At 39.2% G+C, this 27,375-nt stretch overlaps 1 protein-coding gene across 2 annotated transcripts in view; it reads right to left on the reverse strand.

Annotated features, from left to right (window-relative positions):
• Positions 1 to 793: 793 nt before the first annotated feature.
• The window catches only part of entrep2 (endosomal transmembrane epsin interactor 2), a 53,594-nt gene continuing 27,012 nt past the window's right edge, over positions 794 to 27,375 (reverse strand). For both annotated transcript variants that reach the window (XM_088372072.1, XM_088372071.1), the window contains 10 exons: positions 10,703 to 10,813; positions 9,070 to 9,201; positions 6,754 to 6,861; positions 5,845 to 6,005; positions 4,904 to 5,039; positions 3,921 to 3,999; positions 3,087 to 3,863; positions 2,870 to 2,941; positions 2,140 to 2,447; positions 794 to 1,610 (listed from right to left, as the gene is read on the reverse strand). In XM_088372072.1, coding sequence (XP_088228198.1) covers positions 1,413 to 1,610; positions 2,140 to 2,447; positions 2,870 to 2,941; positions 3,087 to 3,863; positions 3,921 to 3,999; positions 4,904 to 5,039; positions 5,845 to 6,005; positions 6,754 to 6,861; positions 9,070 to 9,201; positions 10,703 to 10,813 — 2,082 coding nt within the window. In that variant the 3' untranslated portion in view covers positions 794 to 1,412. The remainder of the gene's footprint in view (positions 1,611 to 2,139; positions 2,448 to 2,869; positions 2,942 to 3,086; positions 3,864 to 3,920; positions 4,000 to 4,903; positions 5,040 to 5,844; positions 6,006 to 6,753; positions 6,862 to 9,069; positions 9,202 to 10,702; positions 10,814 to 27,375) is intronic.

Consider the following 27,375-nt stretch of genomic DNA (forward strand, 5'->3'; position numbering starts at 1 on the left):
AACACAAAGCCATTATCTGAGCACAATAAACTACATTACCATAATTTTACAAAGTCTCAGCCCTTTATATTCTCCTAGCTGTTACTGCTTTGACATCAGATATAAGGCATCATATCAAGATAAGTATTATTCAAAGCTACATATTTGTGCCAATTTCATTTTTGACCAGGACGATATTTAAGAATACATGGTAGGCTGATTGAGCACTCCAAATCGCCCCTAGGTGTGAGTGCGTGTGTGGATGGTTGCTCGTCTCTGTGTGCCCTGTGATTGGCTGGCAACCGGTTCAGGGTGTCCCCCGCCTACTGCCGATGACTGTTGGGATAAACTCCAGCACGTCCGCAACCCCCGTGGGGACAAGCGGTATGGATAGCTGGATGGATAAATAAATACATAAATAAATATATAAATACAATGAAAAAAATCACTTGATCATTGATTTTTAATACCACACTATATTTACCATAATTTCAGGACTATAAGATTTCTTTTAAAACACCTGCGGTGTGGATTATTTATGAATAAAACGGGATTTTCTCCTAATTTTAGCTGGTGCGATTTATATTCGGGTGCATCTTATAGTCCAGAAATTACGGCATATTAATATAAAAAGATGTAAAATCCCATGTAAGTGATTTTGATATTGCAGATATTTCCATGACAGCAAAAAAAATATAAAAATAAAAATTTAGGTGACATAGCAGGAGGCAATGGAAAAAGCACCTGGAACTATTGTCTAAAATTTAGTAATTCACAAGATTTACAACTTTCAATGGAATAACAACAAGAATCAAAAGATACAAACTCATCTTTTATTGGAACACTGATAAGAAATATAACACTGAGGTAAGTTAAAATGTTTGTAATGTTTTTGAACCAGCGGCACCACAAAATATTCACCACCCCATCAGTAACAGTTCCACAAAATCTTCAAACATTGGCTCATTAAGCCCGTTCTCTCCAGTTCACAGTTGAATATTTTATATTTATAATATTCTTCCTGTTTTCACACAAGGACAAGAAAAATAGCAATACAGTCACACAATATCGTTTGTCTGCGAATGACAGATCCCAGCTTAGCGGCAATTCGTTTCATTTTGATGAAACTCAGTGTAAAAAAATCCCCTGAGGGAGAAACATTCTGTTTTCTGATGAGAAAAAAAGCCACTACAGACAGGCAGGCTCAGTTTGAGTTTGCTACTATTTCTGCTAATGACTGTGCACACACTCTTGTGGCTCCAGGAGATAAAGTTTGAGCCTCTTCCCCTTTTCTTACGCCACAGTCATACAGGGCAAACGTGACCTCACGATGCCAGACCGCTTATGAATTTCTACACAGCACAGTGTAGCTGCAACATGAGCACTTTGGAACGCCCTCATAGCTTAGACACGGGTCCTTGTGAAGATGCTGGTCAGAGAATAGTTTCCCTGCACTCAAGGCTTTGTTCAAATGAAGGCGAGTCCAGTGAATTGGTACAGGTGTCAGTAGTTGGAGGGAGACATTTGGGACGGCGCATGGAAGGGGAGGAACTCAAAGCACCGCAGCTTTGGAGGTGAAGATCTTCTTGATCACGTTTCCTGGGACTGCCACTGATGCACTGCGTCATCACCTGGGCACCGACATAGAAACATGAGCATGTTGCCGCGTAACAGAGAAACTTGAAATACAATGACCAACAAACCAGAAGTAATACTAATATTGACTTAATTTGTCCCGTGAGCCGTAAACAAGCTGTTAATTCACAACAATTATTTTGTCTCACTTTGTAATAAAGATTTTTTTTTTTTTTTTTTTAATTGTAGAGAAAAACTGGTTTTACAACGTGTAATTAAGCACACAATTGTGTAGGCATTGGTGACTGTTGCTCTCCTTGTTTTCATTGCACGTGCAGCGGCATGTCTCGACCTCAAATCTTGGCTTGCAACAACACAATGTTAAACATGTATCATAATTAAAAAACAACTTCTGTAAATGCACTTTTAAGTCACTGTATCTACCATGCTTTCGTCAGTATAAATACTGAGAAAATTCCAGAGTAAAGAGAATAAACCAACGAGAATATTAGTTGCAATTACCACACATAAACACAAACGCACACGGCTATAGAGAGCGAGAGAGAACCAAAAAGTTAAATTCACCTGATCTATGACATTGGCACTGAATATGGCCTCCTCCATGTGTTTCTCATCTGACTTGATGACACACTTGATGTTGTTGACAACTTGCTGCACTTCAGGAGGTAAATTGCAGCTTGAATGCTCCAGGAACTTGGCCACCAATATTTTCGTGTCTTTATACATTTTGAGGTCTGCCAGTGACTGTGGTCGTTCATGTGCTTGCAAAGCTCGTGTTTTAAGGTGGAGGTCTATTTTTTTGCTCTCCTTTGGCTGCTTCTTGGCAGATTTTGGTTTGCCTCCAATCCCTTCCGCTGAAATGCCCGATTGCTCTGGAGATGAGACAAATGATAACAGATGTGCATTGGGAAAGAAAAAAAAAATTGTAACAGTTTTCATCTTTGGTGCAGCTCAATTGTAAATCTACACATGGTGCGGATTAGTATGAAAAGGGCCTTGGTTTATTTCCATATACTGATTTTGACACAAACATACTGTATATAACAATGATTAGTTAATGCGCATTAAAATATGAAAGCGACATAGTGTAGCAGCACCCTTGCCATCCATGTGTCCATCCGTCCATCCAAACCCAACTGCCCGCCCGCCGAGCCCATCTGTCCGTCCATCCGTCCGTCCGTCCATCCATCCATCCATCCATCCATCCATCCATCCATCCATCCATCCATCCATCCATCCATCCATCCATCCATCCATCCATCCATCCATCCATCCATCCATCCATACACCTTACCTTGCTCTGGTGATGTACGAGTGGAATCCCCACCTGAAGCATTAATTGCAGAGGTGGAGACACAAGACTCTCCTGAAGAGGGAGACAAAGAGCAACATAAAATGTGAATTTAATACGTCCACTATAATTAGCTGGAGACAAACTATGTGTTTTGACAGTAACACGTGGGTGATATTGTTGAGATGCAGTTTTGAGGTGAAAAACAAATCTCTCTTACTTCCAGTAGTGGAGGAACAGGAGATGGGGTCACTGGTGGAACGGACAATACGTGCCAGCTTGCGGTACCTCCTGGCGGCGCGGAGCACTCGGGGCCTCTCTGCGGGTGAACGCCCACTTTGAGATGAGGTAGAGGGGGGCTGTGAAGTCGAGGAGGCGGACCAAACACTAAAGCACAACCGGGGGCCTCGTAGCCTGCTGGGAGGGGATGGAGAGGGAGAGGGAGCTAAGGGACTGATGGCTAATGTTCCCCCAGAGGACGCCACTGAGGTAGGGGAGCAAGGCTGCGGAGGTGGAGAGATAGCGACAGCCAGCGGGAGCTTCCGGCTCATCATTCGTGCTTTAATGAGGGAATGCGGAGATAATTTTGGAGGCTCTTCTGGTAAATGCTTGGCTGATGCAAGCTCATCACAAAGATGCATAGAGGGCCTACGTTCCTCATATGCACGTGAGTTGTCTGCAGAATCCTCTTGATCCAAATTGCTGTAGTTTTCGGAGGACCAGTCCGGGGAGCGTTCAAGGGACTCTTGGGTATGTGAGGACTCACTGAATCCAGTGTCACTGGGGCGAGCGTCCGTGTTAGACAAGCCATGATGGCAGCGTATGCGTGTACAAAGCTCAAGGCTGATGCAGCTTCCGTCGGTCGGTGCAGTGTGTTGCGTGCTGTATGGAGAGGAATCTGAGCCTTGGACTTCGAGGGAACACAAGTCCTCTGAGGAGCAAGTGTGGTCGTGATCAGCAACTTCTGACACCATCAGGGATGTGCTGTCTACAGAGGCTGTGACATACATGATCAGTAATAAGAGACAGACATATTTTTTTATTAAAGTGTTACCTTGAGTGCTGAGTCCTGCTGTTGTATTTCTGTCACATAAACTGGATTCAGTCGCCTGTTGTTCGATACTGGTGGTGACCTGTCAGGAGGAAATTATTAGCAGAATAACTTTGTTTTTAGTTTTGCTAACTGTTTTAGTGTGATCATTTTCCAATGTGCCTTTTTGGACGTGTGTAAGACCAGTTGAGAAAGAACCTTGGGTCTTGGATGTGGTCTTCAATAGCAAACAAAAACAGTAGGGGGCACTGTAAGACCACCATCGCGTCATGACGTTCTTTTTCATCTCAAGGATAATGGAATAACAAGCTTCTAATGAACACGCAAGATGGTAACAGACATGCTTCTTGTTCTCTAGAATTGTTATTCTTTTCTCATTTTAATCAGTATCTGAATTATAAACTGCTGCTATTTGCCGGAATCTGCAACTTATTTGCATTTAGCTATTCTATTTTGGTTGGGTTTTTTTTTGGATCAATTTTATATTTAGATTTGAGCGCAGTTAATCAACATTGAATTTCAGAGTTGATCACATGATAATTTGGAAATTGGAATGAGGCACAAAAAGAAAAGAAAGCACAGTGTGGCAGTCTTTAAGCTTGTATTTTTAGCTGTATAAAATGAATTCAGGGAAAGTGTTGCTTTCTAGGGAAAGTTCCTGAAAATGTTCCAAATTAGCAGCACAGAATGTTGAGCTTGACTTGCCTCAGAATAAGACTAAAGAATAAACTGGCGTCAAAAAGTGTACTGAATGGTTTAGTCTGTCTACAATTCCATACATTTTAAGATTTAGAAACAAACTGCCTTTGGTATTTTCTGTGGTATAGCACAAATCATTTTTTTAGTGTATTACCTATGAAAAAAAATGCGACTTATAGTCCGAAAAATACGGGACTTGAAAAATGGGCAGGGAACAAACATCGGATTGGCACTGCTCTCAACCAGCCAAGCAAAAAGCCTTTTGGGGAGGTAGTGACTGTTCTCACCTGGCTTGCAGGAGTCTGCCCCACCACAGACTCATATGGTGGGGGCAGGTCAGTTGGGTATAGTGTCCCGGGGCTGTTGATGGGCACCCCATAAATGGCACTAAAGGGAGAATGGGGGAAGTCCAGATGCAGGCCTCTGTATAGAACATAATGTCATATCATCTGACAGAGCAGACATTTTGGTCGCTAACAGCCAATCAGAATGAGCAACGTTTTACATACCGCAATCAATAGCACATAATGTGTTAAAGTCATATCTGAAAAGCACAATGACTCTTATTTCTTCACAATATATTTGCCTCTTTTATCTTAAATCTGTTCCGCTTTGTTTTTTGAATATGTTTTGCCTTTTCATTTGATGAAACCATGACTATGATTTGTTTCTGAAAAAAATACTTCAAGTGTTGCAAAAACTGTATTTACTACTTCTATGTCTATAAGAGTGAAATATAACAATGGCAGTCAAGTATAAATATTATATACCATGCCCAAATAAACTCAAGTGGACTAAGTTGTACATCAGCACATAGAGCATAAATGTTTTCGACAGGGTTATTTTCTTGAAAGGTAAGGATATTCATATAAATCAAAAAACACATTTACGACAGAGGTTGGGAGAAAAATTGAACTTCCCCTCCTTGAATGAGCAGCAGCCGCGACCGTCATACCGTATACCAGTGGTCGGGAACCTTTTTGGCGGACAGAGCCATACATGCCCAATTTTTTAGGCTAGATACAATTAAATGCATGCATTTTAATTAAGACCAACAATTTTTTTAGTGTACTATTGTATTATTTTTAATAACGTCACCAAAAGAGCCATATCTGGCTTGTGAGCCATAGGTTCCCGACGCCTGCCGTTATACCATACTGCATTTCGGGAAGCACCTTATAAGCAATAAAAATAATGGGATACTAATGAGAGGTCTTTTGTTTCTCACCTTTGTCCATCCATTGATGGAGTGCATGTGTACTCAGGGGGGTAGTAAGGCGGTGGGGGAATGGGAGGAATAAACTCATCAAAGTCCAGTGTTTGGTGGAGAATGGTTCCATGGGGAGTCATACAATCAGCATTTAGCTCTCTTGTTCGGTGCGGCATAAACTGAAATGCAACAAAAGAGACACGGTCTCGTTAAAGAAGGCCCTGTTTGTTATTTCAAACCATAAAGTCCCCACACCATCTCCCTCAGTTATTAAAGTTTATTTTGCTGTTGTTTCAGTGATGAAGCGCTGCCAAGCTGCAGTATGATTTCAACACATTTTTTTTTTAATACAATATTTGAAGTGCGGATGGAAAATGGCAAATATGGACTTTTTCAAGAGGTCAATTTCTCCGCAAACAGTCTGCATTTATGCTTTTCCCAGGATTGCCTTACGGTTAGGTGCAGTATCATTTGTTTTTCTGCACAGAATATCATTTTGTACCTATTTTATATCTGTGCAGTCAAATTAAATAACCATTTTTGGTGTGAAAATTAACTTGATCATGTTAATTTCCCTCATGGCGAGGGATATTAAGCAGTTGCTAATCGTTTTATTGCTCCACATAAAACGACAGGAAAGGTTTATCCTGAGAATAATGCAACTGCGTAGAACAAATGACGAAAGGTTGAAGCATTCTATGCACATTTTCATTCTACTGCAAGAGGACAGGACAGTGGTCCATGCGGCAGCTGTCATATGGCAAAAACTTAATTATCTCTTGCAGGCTTGGGGCAGACTATGGGAATCACATTGTGTAAGTCAATTCAAAGAAGATAGCGATCATTTTGCCGCTGAAAGCATAACGAAAAACGAAACAAAAACAAAACAAAAAAACCCCACCTCCCATTGCAATTGTCCACACTCACCATCTGCAGCACATCAGTAGAGACAATTTGCATGCAGCACATGGCTGTCGCGAGGGCACAAACAATAGTGGAGATGACGTTAAGGGCGCATACGCTGAACAGCAGCTCCTATGAGAGGGTACAGGAGGAGGAAATGATGAGATGATTGAAAAGGAAGAAGATAAAGTACGGATGTCAAATTAGCACAGGAAGCGTTCACTGTATCTGCAAAGCTATAAAGAGCAGTCAATGCAACAACAATACATAAGGTGTGCAGTATTTACAGAGTGGTTGGCCATTAGCAATGCAAAAATTTTGTTTAAATACTCTGACACAATACATTTTGAATGCCAAAAGAGTGAGTTAGAGAAACAATTGCTGAAAATTGAAAGTATGAGCATTATATAGTTCTTACAAGGACCTCCATAAACTTTAACTCAAAACTCGACTACAATGACAGTGCAAGGTCAAATGTAATAGTATAGTCTATTATATTGAAGGACTAAACTCATGAACAATTGCCATCATAGTCTAGCCAATGGGAAATGTGCCCAACTGCTAGGAGACTAAGGAGGACTCTCTGAAGCTTAAAATACATAGACCTTGAACCTTTAATAACCATTATATGAATGAATTTCCTGGTGGGCACCACAGAAAAAAACACCTGCATTGACATTGGCTCAAAGAATAGAATTTGCCTTGAGAAGACTGATAAAATAATCGAGTATGAAAAAAAAATCAGAATTAAAAAAAACATTGGAACAAACACTTCACTAATGTAAGGACATTATATACATGTAGAGCAATGTCTTTTCCCAACTAAGGGGGAAAGTGGAGCCTATGCATGGGTTTTGTGTAGCGCCTTCAAGGTCAGTAAACCATACAAATTGTAAAAAATTCATAACGATTGCAATAGTGATCACCTTTCTCAGCACGTCCATGGCTCTGAGCTCTCCGATCTGGCATGCATGCTATAATGTTGTCCATGCGTATGCTGTCCATAATGACACCATACAAAACAAACTGAAAAGTGTTACGGACATGATTACCACCCAGAGATGTCCTATAGTAAGACAATCAAGGGAGAGATTTTCACGAGGTCAAAAATCTGCTCTTTAACACACAAGTTATTGCAATGCTCCAGCTCAATGATGAATTACATCCCCAGTCCTGATTTTAAAGCTGTCATTGTTCTATGCACCAATTAGACCCACTAAGCTCTGCAAAGGGGAACCGGCTCTTGTGAAAGATATCATTAGTATCAGAAACATAACCGTCGTGCGTAATGGTGAACACTCAGGGGGAGCAGATCATGACAACTTCTGGTTTGACATAACTCAACAGCGCTGACTACTTTGACTCCTAATAAAGGTTTATTGCCCTGATTCTCATACCTCTTTGAATGAGGAATGTTCTCTATGATAAATGCACTTGCTCTTTCCCCTTTTCAAAAGCATGCTTCATCCTGAGGAGTCTTTTATTTGGTTATCAATGTTTTATAATCAATCAGGGTTATAAAAAGAATGGCTATGATTGCCGTTATACAATAACGGCACACTGGCAAATGTTGTATATCATTCTTGCTGGCTCAACAGTCGAAATAATCTTCCGAGATCATGCGCTTGCAGCCAAGCCAGACGAGTTATGTCCTACATGCTAAGAGGTTTGTCACTTGGGGAAAGAAAAATGCTGCTGCCATTCTTCACTTCCTCCCTAATTAATCTGCGACTGGAAACAGTACACACATGTTCCCATGTGGAATGTGTTGCACAACAACAGTTCTGTCATGAAAGAGAAAGTCAACCCCAAAATATTCTTGCTAAGAATATGTTCTTTGCAGCCCAGCAAGTCGAAAAACAATGTTTTAATTCATGATTTGTTTGTGGAATATGAATTAATCCAGTTTAGGGGGCAGCCATTTTGCGGGTGAATTTTGCTGCTTAACTCATCAGAAGGTCGTGTTTAGACTAGTGTGTGTGGGGGGAGGGCATGTGTAACATGATGAAATTTTTGCCTTGACTTCCCCTTTAACGGACTTGATACCTTTCCAAAGAAAATTATTTTGTGAGATTGGAGACCATTCCAGTACTTAAAGGACTAATCATCTACTAAATCTTGTCATGCAATATTGTGATAGCCATGTCCATTATGTGCGTACAGCAACATCCATGTTCTGCTCGGGCACAAATAAACATTGAAGAGGTTTGCATTGAGAAAATACATCCGTTCGTTGAAAGCATGTTGATTTCTATTGGTAAACCATTTTACATGGATGTAAACTATGCATCGTTGGAACCCTGAACACACACACACACACACACACACACACATACACACCTTGAGCCGTAAACGTATGGTATTGCAGTCCCTCAGTGGGTTAAGTTTCAGCGTTTCTCCGAGGTTGTTGCAGCTTGAACTCTGTTGCTGTAACTCACAGCAAACACACACTCCATCGCTGTCAAACTTGAGCTAGGATAAAAGGAGGAGAAAATGACAATTTAGCAATATGCCCATATCAGCCATGGTGGTCTACAAATATTGTGGCAGAGGGTGGGGTGTTGTGCTTAGTCTTTCGAATAGTAGAAAATCGTACTGCTGTTTTACATCGAAAGGGCAATTGCAAAGGGATATGTGTGTGTAACAAATGAGACACAGCGAATAATGAAATATGAGGAGCTACTCAGGGAGGCATTTAAGTCGAGCACACCTCTGCAATGTGTCCCAGATTGAGAAAGAGCAGGACATGAACCCAAAAAGAATGGGTTCATTAATTTGGGGAAAAGGGATTTTATTTTTCCTGACTTTAACCTTTGTGTTGTCTTAATTATGAACAATAGTCCATTACGTTTTTATTTCAATATATACCATACCCTGACAACAGATGGGACCAACATGGCTCCTCAAATTAATTCCATATCTTACCAATGGGAACCATTCATCCTGTTGAAATAGCATAAGCAAAAGCAGCCCTCTTGATAGCACTGGTACTGTTAGTGTGGCTCGGAGAATATACTATAGGGGAATCCATCACATAAAATGGTGTGTATTGTGTTGAAGATTATTTTGGCAATAGATTAGCACTGTAACCTTTCTACCTCTCTACCTGGATCCTTTTGTCAAGAGTAATAATTTTTTTTTCAGGCCCTCTTGTCATGCCAAGCGCAAGTCGAGCACAAAGCGCAGGCTAACAGTGAGTATGGGTAGAATTGTCTTTTTTTTTTGGTATTTTTGCAGACAGATGCAGGTTGCAAAGAGGGTGTTTGCGTTGTTGTGGGAGGAAAAACAGCTGATTTGTTTGGAATGCAATGGAAAGCACTTCCCTCATTCCCTTTAAATTCTTTAAATTTGAATTGATTTCAACTCTAATTCAGAAGGATTTATGCATGTCGTTGTCATATTTATGAATGGAAAACAACCACACACATCCATAGAGCACAGAATCTGTATGTGCCTTGATCAAATCCTTTAATATCGGCTTATACCATCTGCACCACAACTGAGACCTCCTTTTTGCTGGTCTAAATTCTAGTCTCCTTACTGCAACCAAACTGTCAGGTTACTTGTAATAGAAAACAGTCACGGTCCACCGGAAAGGCCGGGAAGGCGCAACGCCGACTGCCAAATTATCAATCACGGAGGACATGTTTTTTCTGCAGCGCAAAACTGAAGGCGTGGACCTGTCTAATGCCATCATTGTGGAATTTATACACCATGTTTTTTCTGGATGGGTCTTCTGGTCATACAAAACATGCGTGTCAGGTTCATTTTAGACCCAAAATTGGGTAGGTGTGAATTTTTCTGTAAATATTAGCTCAAAATGTGAATAAAGTCTTTGTTCTATGTCAACCGTTCTGTCTTGTCTGAGTGGTAAGCAGTTCAGAGCGTACTTCAGCTCTCACCCTCAAATAGAAGATGGATGAATAGATGGAAGTTGGAGAGTAGGCCCTGGAGCGGCCTCATGTGATCTTACCAGCTGACATTCTTCCAGCGAGTTGACCATTTGAGCATTCTGGCAGGAGAGAATGGAGCCTGCCAGGTTGAGCATCACGCAAACTGCTGACAACAACATAAAGAATGTGATCTGCAAGACACAGGAGGAACAAGGGAAAACAGAGGAAGGGAAAATGTCAAGCATCATGTCGTCTGCTATTTATTTCTTCTATCATGCTCCTGCCACAATTGGGACTGAACACCAAAGTGAACAAAAATATTTTTTCAGTTATATTCATGCGACTGATTGGCGGCAAAGAAAATGTGCAAAATTGCAGCTTCGCTACCTTCTTCAAAACCTTCATAAGATGCATTTACATAGCACCAGGAGATTGTTATAATTAATGTTATACATTTGGTGTTACATTCATCACTTCATTTCTATCTTTCACCCTGTTAATTAGTACTTCTCAAGCCTTTTCCTACCATGTTTGAAAGGTGTAGATTTGTGACCCAGTGAAATCCTTAATTTGTACTGAAGAGAAGCATCAGGCAGTTATCAAGCACACACACGCATGAATGCACGCACACACACACGCACACATGCAGAAAACTACTAGTATTTCTTAACAATGATAGAGCAGTTGAGCTCCCTTAACTTGTCTTAACACAGGGCAAAAGGCTTTTGTTTTTATTTCCAAGCTGACAGCCCAATGGATATAAATCGCTTGGACAGAAATGTGGCTGTTCAATTCAAGTATTTCAAATTACAAGTCAAGTGTAGCAGAATGAGTTTTTAAACTGACAGTGGACAGAGTTGTTAAAGTCAAAGTGCAACTCAGGTATGAGTGTATAAAGCGACAACTTTCTACTGTGAAAGTAAAACTGCGGCAAACAATTGTACCTGCAAATGTTAATGGACGTAAAGTTGTTAAGTGCACACAAGAAGAGAAAGAGAGCAAACTGGTGGAGGAAGTAAGTGGGTGAAGAATTTGACAGACGGATACAAGAGAAGTGCTTTTCACAGAAGCAGAGTCGGAAATCTGATTAGTAAAAAATAAAGTCTACTGGTTTTAGTCGAAGGTGAGAAGAGCTGATAAGACGAAATTTAACAAACAGGAAAAGAAAAAGAGGCCACTTCTTCATTATGGGTTTTGATTTATGCATTGGGGCAGCCATATTGGAGCAAAAATTATCTCAACACTCTTGGAGGCATCCATCCATCGATTTTCTAAGGTGCAGGTGAGTTGGAATCTGTCCCGACATTTGATTGATGTCCAATTTAAGATGTGTTTCCAAAGAGTTTTGGTTTGCATGATGTTCACTGGAACAATTTTGAGAGGTACAGCGTGCTTGACTCTGTTTTACCTGGAATGAGTTTTGGATTATGTTTCAGCGGAAAAAATACATGATATAAAGTCAGAAAATATATATTATATAATAACTTGGTACAGATTGCACGGATGAGGGTTTTTGTGTGACCTCTGGTAATGCAACCCTGCAGTGAGTACCCTTTTCCGCAGATGATTTTGGTTAATAATACATCAGCTTGATGGCCACAATTTCCGGATGATGTGATTACAAGGTTAAGGACAGTGAGACACGAGAGCCACAGAGACCTTCTAATATCTCCATCTTCAATGCTTAATGTCCGTATACAATTAGGGAAGAACCTATTTTAGAGGACAAACACATAAAAAATGTGTCTGGATAAAAATGAGTAACTCCTGTGCCATAAAAAGGACCAGTTATTAATATTTGACCGGTATGACTCAGAGGGACAAAGAGTCTGGACAATCCTTTCATCTGACACCCTATCATTGATATTTTACATTCCAGGTGATTTATTTGAAGTTGTGATGTTTTTTTTTATTTTTTATAACAAATATTGTCTATGACCGGTGGGATGACAAAATATGCTACATGTAGGAATAGTGTTTTAGAATTGAAATGGATCATATTTCACCTTTGTATATTTCAATTCAGATATTTGTGGAGAAACTAAATGCGAGTCAGTCTACCAAGAAATACTTTGTGCTAGACTGTATCAAGAGATTGAGCTTATGAGTAATAAAAGTAATAAGATTTCTTGATCCTCCCCAGATGGCTGCTATGAATCAAAAAGCCTGCAAGAGCGATTGTGCCAATGGAGAGAAAAAAAATCCAAAATGCTTGTCTCTTTTGGTATAATATATTATATTATTGAAGAAAACTCATTGATAAGCATTACCCTAACCTCTTGCCAAAACTGTTCGGCTAGGCTTCAGTTACAAATTTTACTCATCACTTTCATAACAAAAGCATGCAGTTTTTTCTCAACCTTCGTTTAAAGTCACTAATAAGCCCAATTGTGTATGCTTTGTTATTTAAGGTTGTAAAACAAAACATTTCAATGGGTTTATTGTCTAATTTTCTGTGTTGTTTTTGATGATCATTTTCAACTCCTGCTTTTACTGCCCTGCAACAAAGTGGACATATTCACCGATTCATTTTCATCAAGTTTCAGTAGGTAAACATAGCAGCTTCCTAAACAAATGATGAATGGGTGAATGAATGAACGAACAAATTAAATCATATTGAATAAATAAATAAATAAATAAATAAATAAATAAATAAATAAATAAAACTGTTTGAGGTCCTCTGAGCTTGTTACAATAAAACACGTTTGGACAGTTAATAAGTTCCATACTACTTTTGTCGATCGCATATACAACAATGGTAAAAATAATCCACAATAAATCATTGAGGTATGCAGACGAACAGTCCTCTCCTGGCCAATGTGACCTGAGGGTCACCTCCATATCCTCCATCCTTTTCTGTGCTGGGATGATTGTCACACATTGTGGCACACCAACGTCTTCTTCTCATTACAATGTATGATCACGTCATACCATTTAGCCGCTTGTCATTAATTACTGCAGAGCTGCACACTGCATGCCAAATGGGAAAATACACTTGAGGAGCGTGCGGTAGATTTACACTGCATGTCATCTTCACACCATTTAACACTCACGGCAGAGGACAACACACCACAATACAATCACTATTAATCTACATGACACCCACTCATAGATTACAGTCCAAGACCCAAGGTTCAGGTGTGTCATTGTGATTCTCCATATCTGTCACAGGATAAAATAATTTGGCTTTGGCAGTTTTGGTAGCTGTATCCATTTTACAGGACCAAACGGTGTTTTGGATTAGAAGGGTTTCAAATATACAATTATGAGGCATAAACATGTATGAGTTGTGATGTGTTTTGGAGTAGAATTTTAATCAATGTCACTTCAGAAAGTCAGATTAAAGATAAACATTTAGAGCTCACGCCAACAAAAAGGCTGTTACAAGTTTGCAACAAAAATAGACAATTGTATTTCTGCAATAATGTCTATTTTCCTTGCTCAAAGCCCGTTTCATGCATTGCCGCTGTTTATTTAAATCAGACAAAGTGAGCTATAAGATGTGAATGATCTCACTGCGTGATCTGGAATTTAGGAAAAATCTTTCAATTCACCAATAATGAATATGTACAAATTATGAAATGCAATGAAATTGGTGAGGACACATTTCCCATGTAACATGTTCTGTAATTTAAATAGTCAGTCTTACTGACATGGTCGGAGATGTTTTCACGTGATATTAATGTAGTAGTTTGTTGTGGTAGAGAAGAACAACGCATCATCCTGAGATCATGTGAGTGTTCTAAAATTTTGATTAATCTAGCAAACAGGCTAATAAAGCACAAAATTAGTGTTTACAAATAATGCGTACTGATTGAAACATGCATATTCTTACTATCATCCTTTAGTTTTTACGTCAAGTACAAGTTTAACGCAGGTGGGTCAGATTTAGATTTTATATTTTTAAACAAGAGCAAGAGCACATCAGTGTCTTCATGAAGCTCAACCACCTCATAAACTCAACAAGCCACGATTTAGTCTGCAGCAGCACTGTGACAGCACTCATTTCTTTCCAATTATCTCTTGTCCTCCAGAGACATGAGCAACGTTTTGCTGAAACTCCACATACAGCACTGCTCTGATTCAGAGCATCCTTGGCAAAGGACGGCTCGTGATGTTTGCCCACAATATAATCCATATGCAATTAAATACTCTAAAAAGCTTGAAATCAAATAAAATGCATTGGGAAAACAACCTGAAGGGTAGGCAAAAATCAGTAAAGAAAACAATGTGGCCCAGCACCCACTTTTACAAACACAAATCCAAGATTGCAACAGCTGGTTGTCATCGTTCTCCAGATAAGTGCTAACTTTCTGCCATATTTCCTCCCCCCATCCAGAGCCTTGGTGTATATTTATGTATCCAGGAGTGTGAGTGTGCGCGTTAAGGCATCATCAGCAGGATTAGCGTTAAACCGAGTCAAGTGACCTAAAGCTCAAATAAACAGCGTCACTGTTGATTCATGCTCCCAACGGCATAACCCAAGGGACATAACGACCTCCTTAGACTCTCTAATCCTGCTGGGGAAAAACGTTCTTTTAGGAAGATAGGACAATTGAAATCCAGGCATTTATGAACCCTAAATAAATTAAAGAGAAGACGAACGCACTGTTCTACGAGTTAAAATACGAGGAGAAACTTAAAAAGCTCCCCTACTTACTGATAAGTAAGCTTTACCCCCTAGTTCTAAAATGACCAATCATCATCAGGCCCGGAGTGTAACCGAATACGGCATTACATAATCAGGAAATTATTCTGCTACACTACAGTACAATACAGTACATTTAGAAGAAAAAAGAATTCACACTGTAATTTTAAAGAATGTGATGATATATATTTTTTGTTTTAAACAACAGAGGTACACATCAAGCACTAAGAGTTGCTAACATGGTCACTCTTTTAAAAAGAATATATCCAGTATATAGGCTAGATTTGTATATGACGCAGAAAAAGGAAATAAAACTACCGTGTAGTATATTTATTTCTGCCAGCTGTGAATATAGGCTTTGCATGGAGCACAATAGTTCTTGCTACACTACTATAGTAATAATAATTAGTGTAGCTTCTAGATTTATTACACACCTAACTTAAAAAAATGAACATACATATCTTGTTGGCTACATTTTAAATTAAATATTCATTACAGAAAATACCAGACAACACTGATATTTCTTATTAGGATTTTTGGCATTAGAGAATTCTCATCATTGAAAGTAATCATGTTACATTACTTTAATATACTGTAATGGTACTTGGATTACATTGCTGACAACATTTTTAACAAATAACTAATTGTATGTTATGCATTTCTGAAGTTATGCTCCAGTGTTCATCTTGCCTCCAACATTGCTGGGTGTGAAACAACTTGAACCCTTGACCTCAACCCATTGAAAGACCTTTGGGATTAACTAAAACATCGATGGTGGACAAGGAGGCCTTCACTCAGCTCCAAACATGAGTGACCTCTAACGTTCTTTGGGATGAATAGACAAAAAATCCCACATACACACTCCAATATCAATCACTGAGTATGAAGTAGTACATACGTATGCCTAATTTTTATTGCCGGCAGCATGGATTCAGTTCCCACGAGGTGACTGGTGCTGTGAGTGTTACGTAAATTGAAATTTTAATGGGAATCTTACAGAAGGAAAGCAAAAGCGTACTGCTATAGTTGCAAATGTGTGGAACAAGTTCAATATTCTCTTCCTGTAAATATGTGGCAAAGTTCATTATGGCAATCCTCTGAGATTGAAAACCCTTTTTTTGCGAATACCTGCAGTCTTAGCTCCTGTATTTATGAATAAAAACGCTTCAGGTGGAGATCTTAGCGTAGTTCCTAAATGTACTTTGCACGTGCTGATCTCCAGCATCCGCATGCCAGGTTGGCTGCACGACTCACTCTGTGGTGAATTTAAAGGGAATGAGGGGGGCCGCTACGATTGCCCAGGAGCTGGTTGCATTCCTTCCCACAACGGCGCAACCGCCCTCTTCACACCTGCATTTGTCTACCAAAATACTAAAAGAAACTCATACGCACAGTAAGACTGCACTTTGCACTACACTTCGGGCTCCAGATGTGTTTTTGCCGTTGAGTGACAGATGGGGAGAGGGAAATAGCAAACACTTTTAGATTGAGTGTATCCACCTTATTCCCGAGGGCTCTCATGGAGAAACGATTGTGTGCGTGTCTTCCTGTAAGACACTGGATGTTTAATTTTGGTATTTGATACAACGCTTTTTGTTTCATGGATTTGAATGGGCTCCACCCCACCCTCCTTTGCGAAACCATCATGAGCCCTTCACACAGCTCCCTCAAGTCTGAAGCAACAGAGTTTGGAAAGTAGCATGTACCTTGTTGCTGCCCCATTTTTATTTACGCTATGCATTGATCCCTCGCCACATCGCGCTTCACCTACTACAGCATCGCTATTTCGCGGGTTTATAAGTGTTATTTACTCTAAAGGTACCATACATCCACAGAACAGTGTGGGAATGGTTATTAAGGGAATGGGAAAGGTTTATGTAGTGTAAAAGTATTGGGGAGGGTTTAAAAGCCTTAATATTGTGTACTGGACCACAATGCAACGGGAGATTTATGCGCAACCATGACTCACATTGGTTGCATGATTGCATGATTTACAGCGGGTGTGTTAATCCTGAAGGTGGACACTTTTTCATTGTTTAACAAGGTAAACCACACCTATAGCAGTCAACAAGAAACACTACATTTGGTAAATTTCAATACAAAATCATGTAAATTCATAATTCATAAATAATATACTGTTTCTATTTCACGGATCTTTGTTTATTGCGGGTTCACTAAACATAACAATAAACGAGGGATCACTGTAGTATATATATAAAACATCGGTTTGGGTTCATACTGGAAGTCACAGCCCTAATTGACGCAAATGCTCATGAGGCGTACAAATAAATTGGATAGGTTTTGATGTGTAGTTATGTTGACAGCTTGTCAGACTGTATCTCCACTGGGGATGATGGATTAGTGCCTGTGGTTGAAGACATCATCTGGAAGTAACGCTCCACCCTTTTTTATTGGCAAATGAAAAACGAGTCCCAGTCTAGTGTGTATCACTTACAATATTTTTAATTTGATAACGTATTCAAGAAAGCAAAAAGCAGGGAAATAGCAGGAATCATCCAGAAAGGAAATACTCGTGCGTATGAGAGCTTGTTGAGTTGACCTCTGTGCCAGTGCTTATGTGTATCGATCAGAACAGATGGTGAAATGTGGTATCACCCTAAGGGTCAGAAGTTGATTAACCTCTACTTCTTAATATTTTCATCAGCCTCTGACCTCTACAGAACGCAAGCAAATAGACGTAAGGATTCTGTAATGAGAGGGGTTGTTCAAATGAACCTTGTCACAAACCACAGGAGAGTTGCATAGTTTTAAAAAAAATATTAGGCAATCTTATTCACATTAAAGTCAAAATTGGTATTTAATGATAATAACATCAATCATTGCATTGCTTTACACATCATTTGCTTGGCAAATTAAATGTTACATTGATTAAATTCAGAAAACGGAATCAATTACATTTATTAGATTAAAGTTTTCACAAGCCTTTCAGAGGACTTCATTCGGCCAGAAATGACAAAGGCCTACACATTGTATGTCTTCTCATCTTGATACCATCTCCTGCACTTGAAGCTACCAAATTATTCGGTCATCCTCATCTGTCAGGAATTGCAGGATCTGATAACTCTTACTTATCTGACCCCTCTTACTGAGTATTAAGTGGAGTCCCTTGAGGTTCAGTGAAAGAGCCGTTGCTTGCTCCTTTTCGCAACAAATTCCCTTTGCTTGATTTCCCCCATCCTTTCTGAATCGATGACAGTCAGGAAAAGAAACAAGGTAGACCTCTACCTGTCACTGTTTGCATGCTCTCAAACTTGTACTAACAAGACAGAGCTGCACTTTGTGTCCTCCTGAAGGTGATTGACCTCTCATAGACCTTTTCCTCCAATTTGACAACTCCGCAATGCAGGTTTCCTAAAATGTTTCCACTCTTGACCATCAACTGACCTGTATTAGCCTCATTTCTGGAGACCCCACATGACAGCAGGGGTCACCATGTTGTCAGTTGTCCGCCATTTTAGAAACCAGCCACCAGCAATTGTGATTACAAAGGCAGGTTGAGCAATCATTTGAAAATGTATACTTACTAAGATCCATTGAAATAATATTTCATTTTATTTTGACATGTTCCCATCTCATCTAATCACTGTTAATAATTATTGTCAGAAATTATTAACATGACCAGTGTTTGCACTTAGTTGAATATCATCAATAACATATCACATGGCAATTTGCAAATTGATTAGTTTAGCAACGTGCGTAAAACTGGTAGCTCTTTGCATTAATCTGAACAAAAGAAATCAATTTCAGTTTCACAAAGATTGGTGACCGCGGCTGTACAGTATCCATTATATTTTTCCCATGAAAGAACACCTAAACCTCCTAGTCCTTGTAATTTCCTGCCAGTATTACTCTGTCCACTCTATCTTTATTTTTTCATGCCCATGCTGAACGCTACATATATTTCTTTCCCCCAGCTCATCAACCAGATTCCCACAGACACAAAAAGAATGAAAGCTGATATTGCTGTAAAGTGGCGCCAACCTCACCTTCTATAATCTCATTCAGACGGCATCCGTATTATGTACATTTAAATATAATGAACAAAAAATAAGAAGGATTAGAAACTTTCAGTTTTAATTTCAGGGTTGAATGAAATGTAATGTAAGCTGTTATATTTGCTAAAACATTTTTCTGGTGCTGCCTAGATCATGCTGCTCTTGCGTTTTGGAGCTATCAGATAAGGAGGCCTAGCTAATTCATATTCTAATTAATACGGGGCTACATTTCCTGCTTCTTGTGCCTCAGGGGAGGACATCCTTCATGAGGCATTATGGTGAGCCAAAAGCTTTGCATTCACTCAGCCATGCTCTGTTACTCTCTGCCCCGGCTTCCACTGAAGCACCTCTCATGCTTTGGTCCAATTGTTTACCTGTTATTTTCTGACATTTTAACCAATACAGGTAGATTCCTATTAGTGAGGAATTACTGATAATCGTGTGTGTCCTGCAAAAAGGGGAAAACAATGGGATTCATCATGTTCCATACTTGTCACATCAGGGTCCCTTTCACTGTTCTTATATGACATGCATTCATTTGAAAAACAAATTAATTATTATATTTAAGGAACTTGTGCCTCTGCAGCAGAAAATGCACGAAAGCTTTTTCTCAATCTTTGAATTCAAGCACCAAGTGGAAGTATAAAGTTGCAAGCATATGATTAAATTCCAACTAGGACTGCAATTAGGAATCATAAGTGTACTTGTACACCAGCTGTTTGCTGAAAAATTAATATGTGTGTGTTTCTCTCTAGGAAACAAAGTATAGGACTGAACGACTCTTATGATGTCAAAGCAACGCATTTATATTTTACGTTTTAAATAGATGTTCCTGGTGCATAACAAGGGAATTCATCAGCCCCAATTTTTTGCACCTATTAATTAGACTTTTTTTTTTCTTTTTACTCACTTTGGCCGTGAGGTAACAAAAAAAAAAAATTGAATCAGTCTGGGTGAATCCTCAAAGCACTTTTATGTATGTCAAAAACATTTCTGCCCAACAATATTTTATATTCTATATATTATACATATTTTCATATTTATTTTCTAATGTGTGGACATGTGTGTGCATATGTTAGGTTTCATAGCCTAAAGAAAATACATTTAGGTTTGTCAGTAGTAATACTGGTAAGATCACGTGGAATTAGAATACCAGCATGCACAGCACAAACCTCCACCAAGGCTGAACTGCAAACAAAAGTGAAAGTGGCTGTGTTGTGAATACATTTACTTCATGCATGCTGCTCCTGTAAAATTCCTTCAAGGCTATACGATCTGTCTCACAAAATACCATGCACTGAACTGATTAAAATGTATTCCAGCATCCAGCCAATATGGCTCCCCGGTCCACACTTTATGACATAAATGATGCTGTTAGAAAATGCTGTCACTTGAACCAGACTGGGACAGACAGTAGAAATTGGTTTTTAACTTGCATTCTAATCAGGACAAATACATGTTTACTGACAGACAATCTTTCAGCACAATCATCCTCCCTACTGCCCTCCCACCGGAGCAGACCTTAAGCATTTACACAAATCTTTCTGAACATAAAGTAGCAATACATGTAAGTATTTATTTTATTCTCAAGAAAAGAAAAACAGTGGGAAATTGGGATCAATCATCATCTATGGGATGTAAAAACCAACTCATGGGATAGCTGTAAACAAATATTTTTGACACAAATAATCCATATTAGCAACACCCAATGCACAATTACAATGAAAAGCAACACATTTATAACTACACTACAAATAATTAAATCAAACATTTACAAAAAAGCCATTTTGCCGTCGTATTAACACTTTTGTTCTTGTGGTTATTTTGAGGGTCCATTCATTCAGCCCTAAATTCACATTCACATGAAACGTAATTTAGAGGGTTCTTATTCTCTGAGATCCTGCACAAAAAGCTATATTAGAGGCATAACACTATGCGATGAATCATTTGCCTTTTTTTTTCTTTTTTAGTGCAGAGAATCCAAAGCAAAAAGAAAGCAAAGCAAAGGTGGATCGTGTGTCATTTTACATAGACACCCAGATACCGCAATCAAATAATTCAATGCATGCCAAGTGGATGGTGACTTTACTGTCAATAAAGGCAGAGTTAATGAGTGCAGAGTGTTTAAACAGTCACCTGAAAAGAAAAAACAAAACGCAGCTAAATCCCTTTTTGTAAAAAGGTGACAGCGTATTCACTGAATGGATGTTTTTGACTGGTGAGAACCCACGCAAGGATGATGTTGAATGTAAAATGGTCTTTCAAATCCTGCCGAACGCATATGATTCTTGTATACATGTGGGAATTAACAGTTTGACGTTTCTTTACTTGGCTCGTGAGAGGATTCCAAGTGAGTGGTTGATTTGAACTTCTTGTTGGCAGTAACTACACACAATCACTCTGCAATGTGAATTGCTTGGAGATAGATGCCTAATTGCTCTGCTAATAAGAAATACCCCAAATTGTGTCCTACTGCTCATTCTGAACAGCCACTGAAGGAATCAAAATGATTGCAAATTACCAGCATTGATTATTATCTAATTAGTGTTGACAGTAATTAGTAAATAGATTGGTTTGCTTTTCTGGTCTTGCTCAAACCTAATTATTGTAAGTTAATAAAGGACATGACAGTAAAATATTGTGTGATGTTGGGAATTCTGCCAAATTGTTATCAATGGAGTTACTCACGGTCTTACTTGTGGAAAACCTGTACGGTAACTGGATTGATGGAAGGTCTAAGATTTGGATTGTGTACAAGTGCACAAGAACCATTCCATTTAGTATATATTATACTGTAACCCTGCTCATTTACTAGAAACCAAAACATACTGATTACTGTATTTTCCGCACTATAAGGAGCACCTAAAAACCTCAAATTTTCTCCAAAGCCGACAGTGCGCCTTATAATCAGGTGCGCCTTATATATGGACCAATGTTGAGCCACTACAGCAGGCGTGTCCAAAGTCCGGCCCGCGGGCCAAATGTATATAGCTTATATATGGACAAAGTTTCAAAATGGGCCATTCATTGAAAGTGCGACTTATAATCCGGTGCGCCTTATAGTGCAGAAAATACGGTAAATTTCATCCATGGCGGTGGTAATAACGGCCTTGATTCATCCAACAATTTGTTTATAGGAAATTGTTCGCGCTCAGCGTGTTAGCGAATTTCGTTGATGCGTTTTGCATTTGGTCGAGGCGCAACATTGGTGCACGTCGGTGAATTTCAGCTACGATCACAGAAATAGTGAAGTGAGGCTAAATTCACGTCTTGCTGGTTTCAAAACTGCAAGTTTACTCCTTTTAATGGTGATTTATTACTGAAGTTTCTTATGGCTCGGATGGAAAAAGACACTTTTATTAAGTCACTCAAGCATGTATCACAAACCTGTCGAAGTACCAGCGGCAGCTAAGATGCCCCCGCCACACTACCTTGCATACTTATTGGTGCATGCATGGCTGGATAGGACTCTGTAGGCCTACTCTTGACACACACAGACAGCCACAGAGAGAGCAGCAAGCGAGCATGCTACAGTCAATTCATTAGACTGTGAAATATGGCTGATAAAACTGCGTCCAAACCACAATTCCCTGGTTTAAGACAAGTGACCGCAGAGCTCTCATTCAGTTAACAAAAGACTACAAACTGCAGAAACAAGCCTTGAATGCCTCTATTTCCCCCAAATATTTCTCCCCATGACACCAAGCAAGTGAAGCTGTATAGAACCAAGTGACAAGAGAGCAGTGCTTATTTGCGCTGCTAAACAACAGCCGAGAAAAAAGCCATTATGATTGTGTCCGTATTGTTGAACACCTCTAATGAAAGCCCGTCTGCTGCATTTAATTGTATTATTGTTATTCACGCTTGCATTTATCCACCTGTGTCTCTTTTTTGACAGTCCAGGATAAATGTCAGCATTTGTATTTGTAAATATTTTAGAAATAGTTGCTGTGGCACCTATGCACTTGCCACATGGGCATAATATTTACCTTGCATGTGAAACTTATGTATGTATGTATGTATGTATGTATGTATGTATGTATGTATGTATGTATGTATGTATGTATGTATGTATGTATGTATGTATGTATGTATGTATGTATGTATGTATGTATGTATGTATGTATGTATGTATGTATGTATGTATGCATGCATGTACCCATGTATTTTCTGGGTTGAATAGCTTTCGGTTTGATTTTGTATCTGTGTTTACTATTGAGGAACTGTGCAGGTTACGCCATTGAAGGAAAACAATAGCTGACTTGTTTGCTTGGTTTTGTTTGCGTTGCAGTACTTGTGTGTCTTTAAAAAGAGACAGAATGATTATAATACAGATTACTTTCTGTTCTAGTGTTTCTACAAATTACATTTCTGAAAGAGGCTACAATAATGTTTTTTTCTCTGGAAAGTCACACTTATAAAGCACATCACAGCCACCTCGGCAGCTCTGAGTGCTTAAAAATCATTATGTAGTTTCTTCACCATATTACCAAGAATTTATAGGGGACTATAAATATTTAAGAACAGAATAATTATAAAGAAGACACAAATAAGAGATTCGAACAAAAATATGAAAACAGCATGTTTTAACTTTTTTTAACCTCTCCAGTACTATTGATGATGACAATGGTGGTGTTCAAAGCAAATTGTAGTATCTAAAATATAGTGCCTGTTTCTAGCTGCTATCATTCTACAAGTCGGTTATAATTTCAGCATTACACAGAAGGGCACTCAGTGGAGTGCAGCTCTTTTTTAGTCTATGTTAGGTGGCCAATAGCTGGCCCAGAGCATAACATGCGATGATGGGATGAGGGAACGGTTTCATTTATTGGAGAGCAAAAAGATAAAAGAGAAATAAAATATTGGAATGTAACGATTCGGATAATGTGTGTATGTGTGTGTGTTAAATGATATTATACTTTCTGATTCGAGTATGACTAGCCATGATCATTTGAATTCTTGGGTAGGCATAACATTATCTCTTGTACGTAGTATCTCAATTTATTTCTACACAATTCTGGCAAGAAAGTAGCAAACTAACCAATTCCAAATGGCATAGCATGGGAGAAAAAGAGAATGACATGGTGGTTTAGGATGCACAGGGGAAGTCGGTATTGCCATTCTGAGGCCACCATTGGGGCTACCAGGAGCCCAAAGCAATAAATTGGTCCACATTTAGCTGAGGCTGGCCCAGCTTCAATGTGGAACTGCAAACACACTCAAACTAATCCCTGCCTGTCACAGAGAGTGCAAGAAAGAGGCTTCCACAACCTGTCAAACTGGCCTTAATTTGGGTGATAATGTTTGGAATGATTTAATCATGAGAGTGCTTTAAAAGATGGCACTGTCATCTAGATTGTTGGTTATTGGTCACTGGACCATTTTGTTTCTCACATTGTATATCCTCCTTCATCTTGTAGTGCAATGTTTAACGTTGTCAGGGTCATAGGATGACGCACAAAATCTCATAAACCCTCACACTGCCATCACAACAGGGTTGCCAGGCCTCCTCCAGAAATATAGTCCCAAAGGAAAGTCTTTGGAGATGACTGCCAGTTATAAAGTATGTGTGTTGTGTGCAGGATTAACTACATCTTTGAAGATATATTTGTGTGTGCGTGCTGTTGTGACCACAGAGTGGGCTTTATGTGTTTGTATTTTTTCATGAGAAGTCATTCTGTTTGTGTGAAGCTTGTAAGAAAACAATGTACACTAATCCAAAACTGAATTTTCTTGCAAGAAGAAGGAGCGTGTGAAATTGTCTGTTTTATGTACAGCACTTTGTTACAGCTGTGATTGTTTAAGTCCTCTTGAATTAAAGAACAAATCAACCCCAAACCTTTATTTAGAATAATATGTTGTATGTGCTCCCACTAGTCTAAACATGCCATTCTGATTAATATTGCATATGTGGAATATGAGTTAAGGGGGAAAATTCACCAGCTTTTATCTCAGGAGGAGGCCATTTGAGTTTGAGTGGTCTCTGAACGCAGGTCTACTGAAGAACGCAAGTGAGAGGAAAAGGAAAGAAAAGAAACCTAGATACTAAAATGGAAATTTACAAACACAAAAGCGCCAGCCGGCTCATGGCTGAGCCAGGAGGCTCGACCTGGACCGTGTCACAATGCCCAGAGGTCGGCTTGTTAGAAAGATTAGCAGCAACGTATTTCCAGCGAGGACCCTTCAGCCGAGTGTGGCCATTTAAAACACCTTTCGGATAGGCGGCAGAGATGGTTCCCTATGCGTGGACTTCAGGGGAAATGTAATTCAAATCACCCCGTACCAATTTCATCTGATTATCTAACAACGTAGGAACAATTCAGATCCATTTAAATCTTGGTGCCAATTGATAGCTGTTTTTTTAGATTTTAAGCAATAGTTTTTTTGCAGTGATTTGCAATTGGGAAATTGTGATCTCTTCCTTCTGTGGTGTGTCAAATGTGTGTGATGTGTTAGTAAGTTTACCACACTTCTGTTCCAAAATACAGTTAAATCTCTTCAGTTTTTTTTTTTTCAGGGGTGAATTGTAGCACTGACATTATTTTTTAATACAGTTCCATCAACTGCCAACGTTGGGCTCGCTTTACCCTCCCTCTACGTAATGCTGGTGTGGATTAAATGATCCAATTTGACATTCGTGAAAAGGTCACTAAACATACATGAGCGTGAGCCTGTGAATACCATAGGAGACTGACTGTACTTTGCCTGACTAAACAAAAAACAGCTTTTCTATTCACTGTTCAACTAACAATGAGTGATGGCTGTCACTGGCCAACACAGCTGATGCGTGTGAACAGGACCGGTGTGTGTCTGTGTGTGTGCGTGCGTGTGTGGATGGGTGGTATAGCCATCTAAGCTTACCGACAACCGGATGTGTCTCTACTCCATTACAATGATCGTCAAACACAAACATTAGATTCTATTATTAAATTGTAAAACAAATATTCTCCCATCAGCACAACCGTTCTGAGAGTATTGTAATTGTTTTATTACTATTTATAAATGTCTGTGTCTTTTAAGCTATATCACTGCAGACTACACTTCACACGACATTTTTGTTTCCAAGCATCACTCAATTTACTTCAGCCACCCATTTTCTTTACATCTTATCCTGTTCAAAGATGTGGTTGGATTAAAGGTAATGCAAATCATAAGAATGTTAGCATCAGTATGAACAAGTCACCCAAAGTTACTTCTCGTTCTAAATTCACGAATGACAACTGTGAGAAACTCTATTAGTTAAGACAATCTGTCTATATGAAAGTCATTGAGCAGCCACATGTCAAAGACACAAGACTGAACACAATATGGAATATTTGGGTGAAAAAAGAATGCATTGATGATGTGACTCACTAGTGGCGACTATTCCAGGGTGTAGTCTGCCTTTCAGCCAAAATCAGCTGGAATAGGTCCCGGATCCCAATCACCAGGTACAGAAGAAGCAGTATAAAAAATAATTGGAAGGAATAGCCGAGCCAGAATCTACCATTGGCCACAACGCAATGTGAGAGACGTGTGGTCAGGGCAGCCTGGCCTCCCCGACATGTGAGGAGTGTAAAGAACAAAAACCTAATAATGATTACATTAGTGTATTTTCCATTTTTGTTCTCTGGTCTGTGTTTTACATTGATTTTCTTTTTCAACCCAATGATTTCATAATTTCCTGGGTGGGAGTCATTGCGCTCTTCATGCCTCAAGCAACGAGGCTCACATTAATGGACACAGTTATTGGTGTGTGCCCTCCCTCACACAAGACACATTGCTGTTGCTCTTTTATAACGCTAATATCTATGTTTTACCACACATGTACAGAATCGGTGTAAGGCCTTAAAAAGTTATACCTGCCAGACAAAGCCTGCCTGTCAGAACAGAAGATTATCATTGAGCAACCTTCACCAAAATGTACATGACATATTACCATAGAAACCAAAGGAAGAGGACAGGGGTGACACTGCCGCCAACAATGACACAGACTATTCTGGGAAATTGCTCATGCTTTATAAGGATAGAAAAGAAAGAGGATTTAACTGTGCTGCAATGAAATATGTGAATAGAATGTTTCTACTCTACTATCAAAATGGTGGGATAT

Source organism: Syngnathus floridae, chromosome 3, assembly GCF_059516105.1.
Source record: "Syngnathus floridae isolate MCC-2025c chromosome 3, RoL_Sflo_1.0, whole genome shotgun sequence".
NCBI classification, from domain to species: domain Eukaryota; kingdom Metazoa; phylum Chordata; class Actinopteri; order Syngnathiformes; family Syngnathidae; genus Syngnathus; species Syngnathus floridae.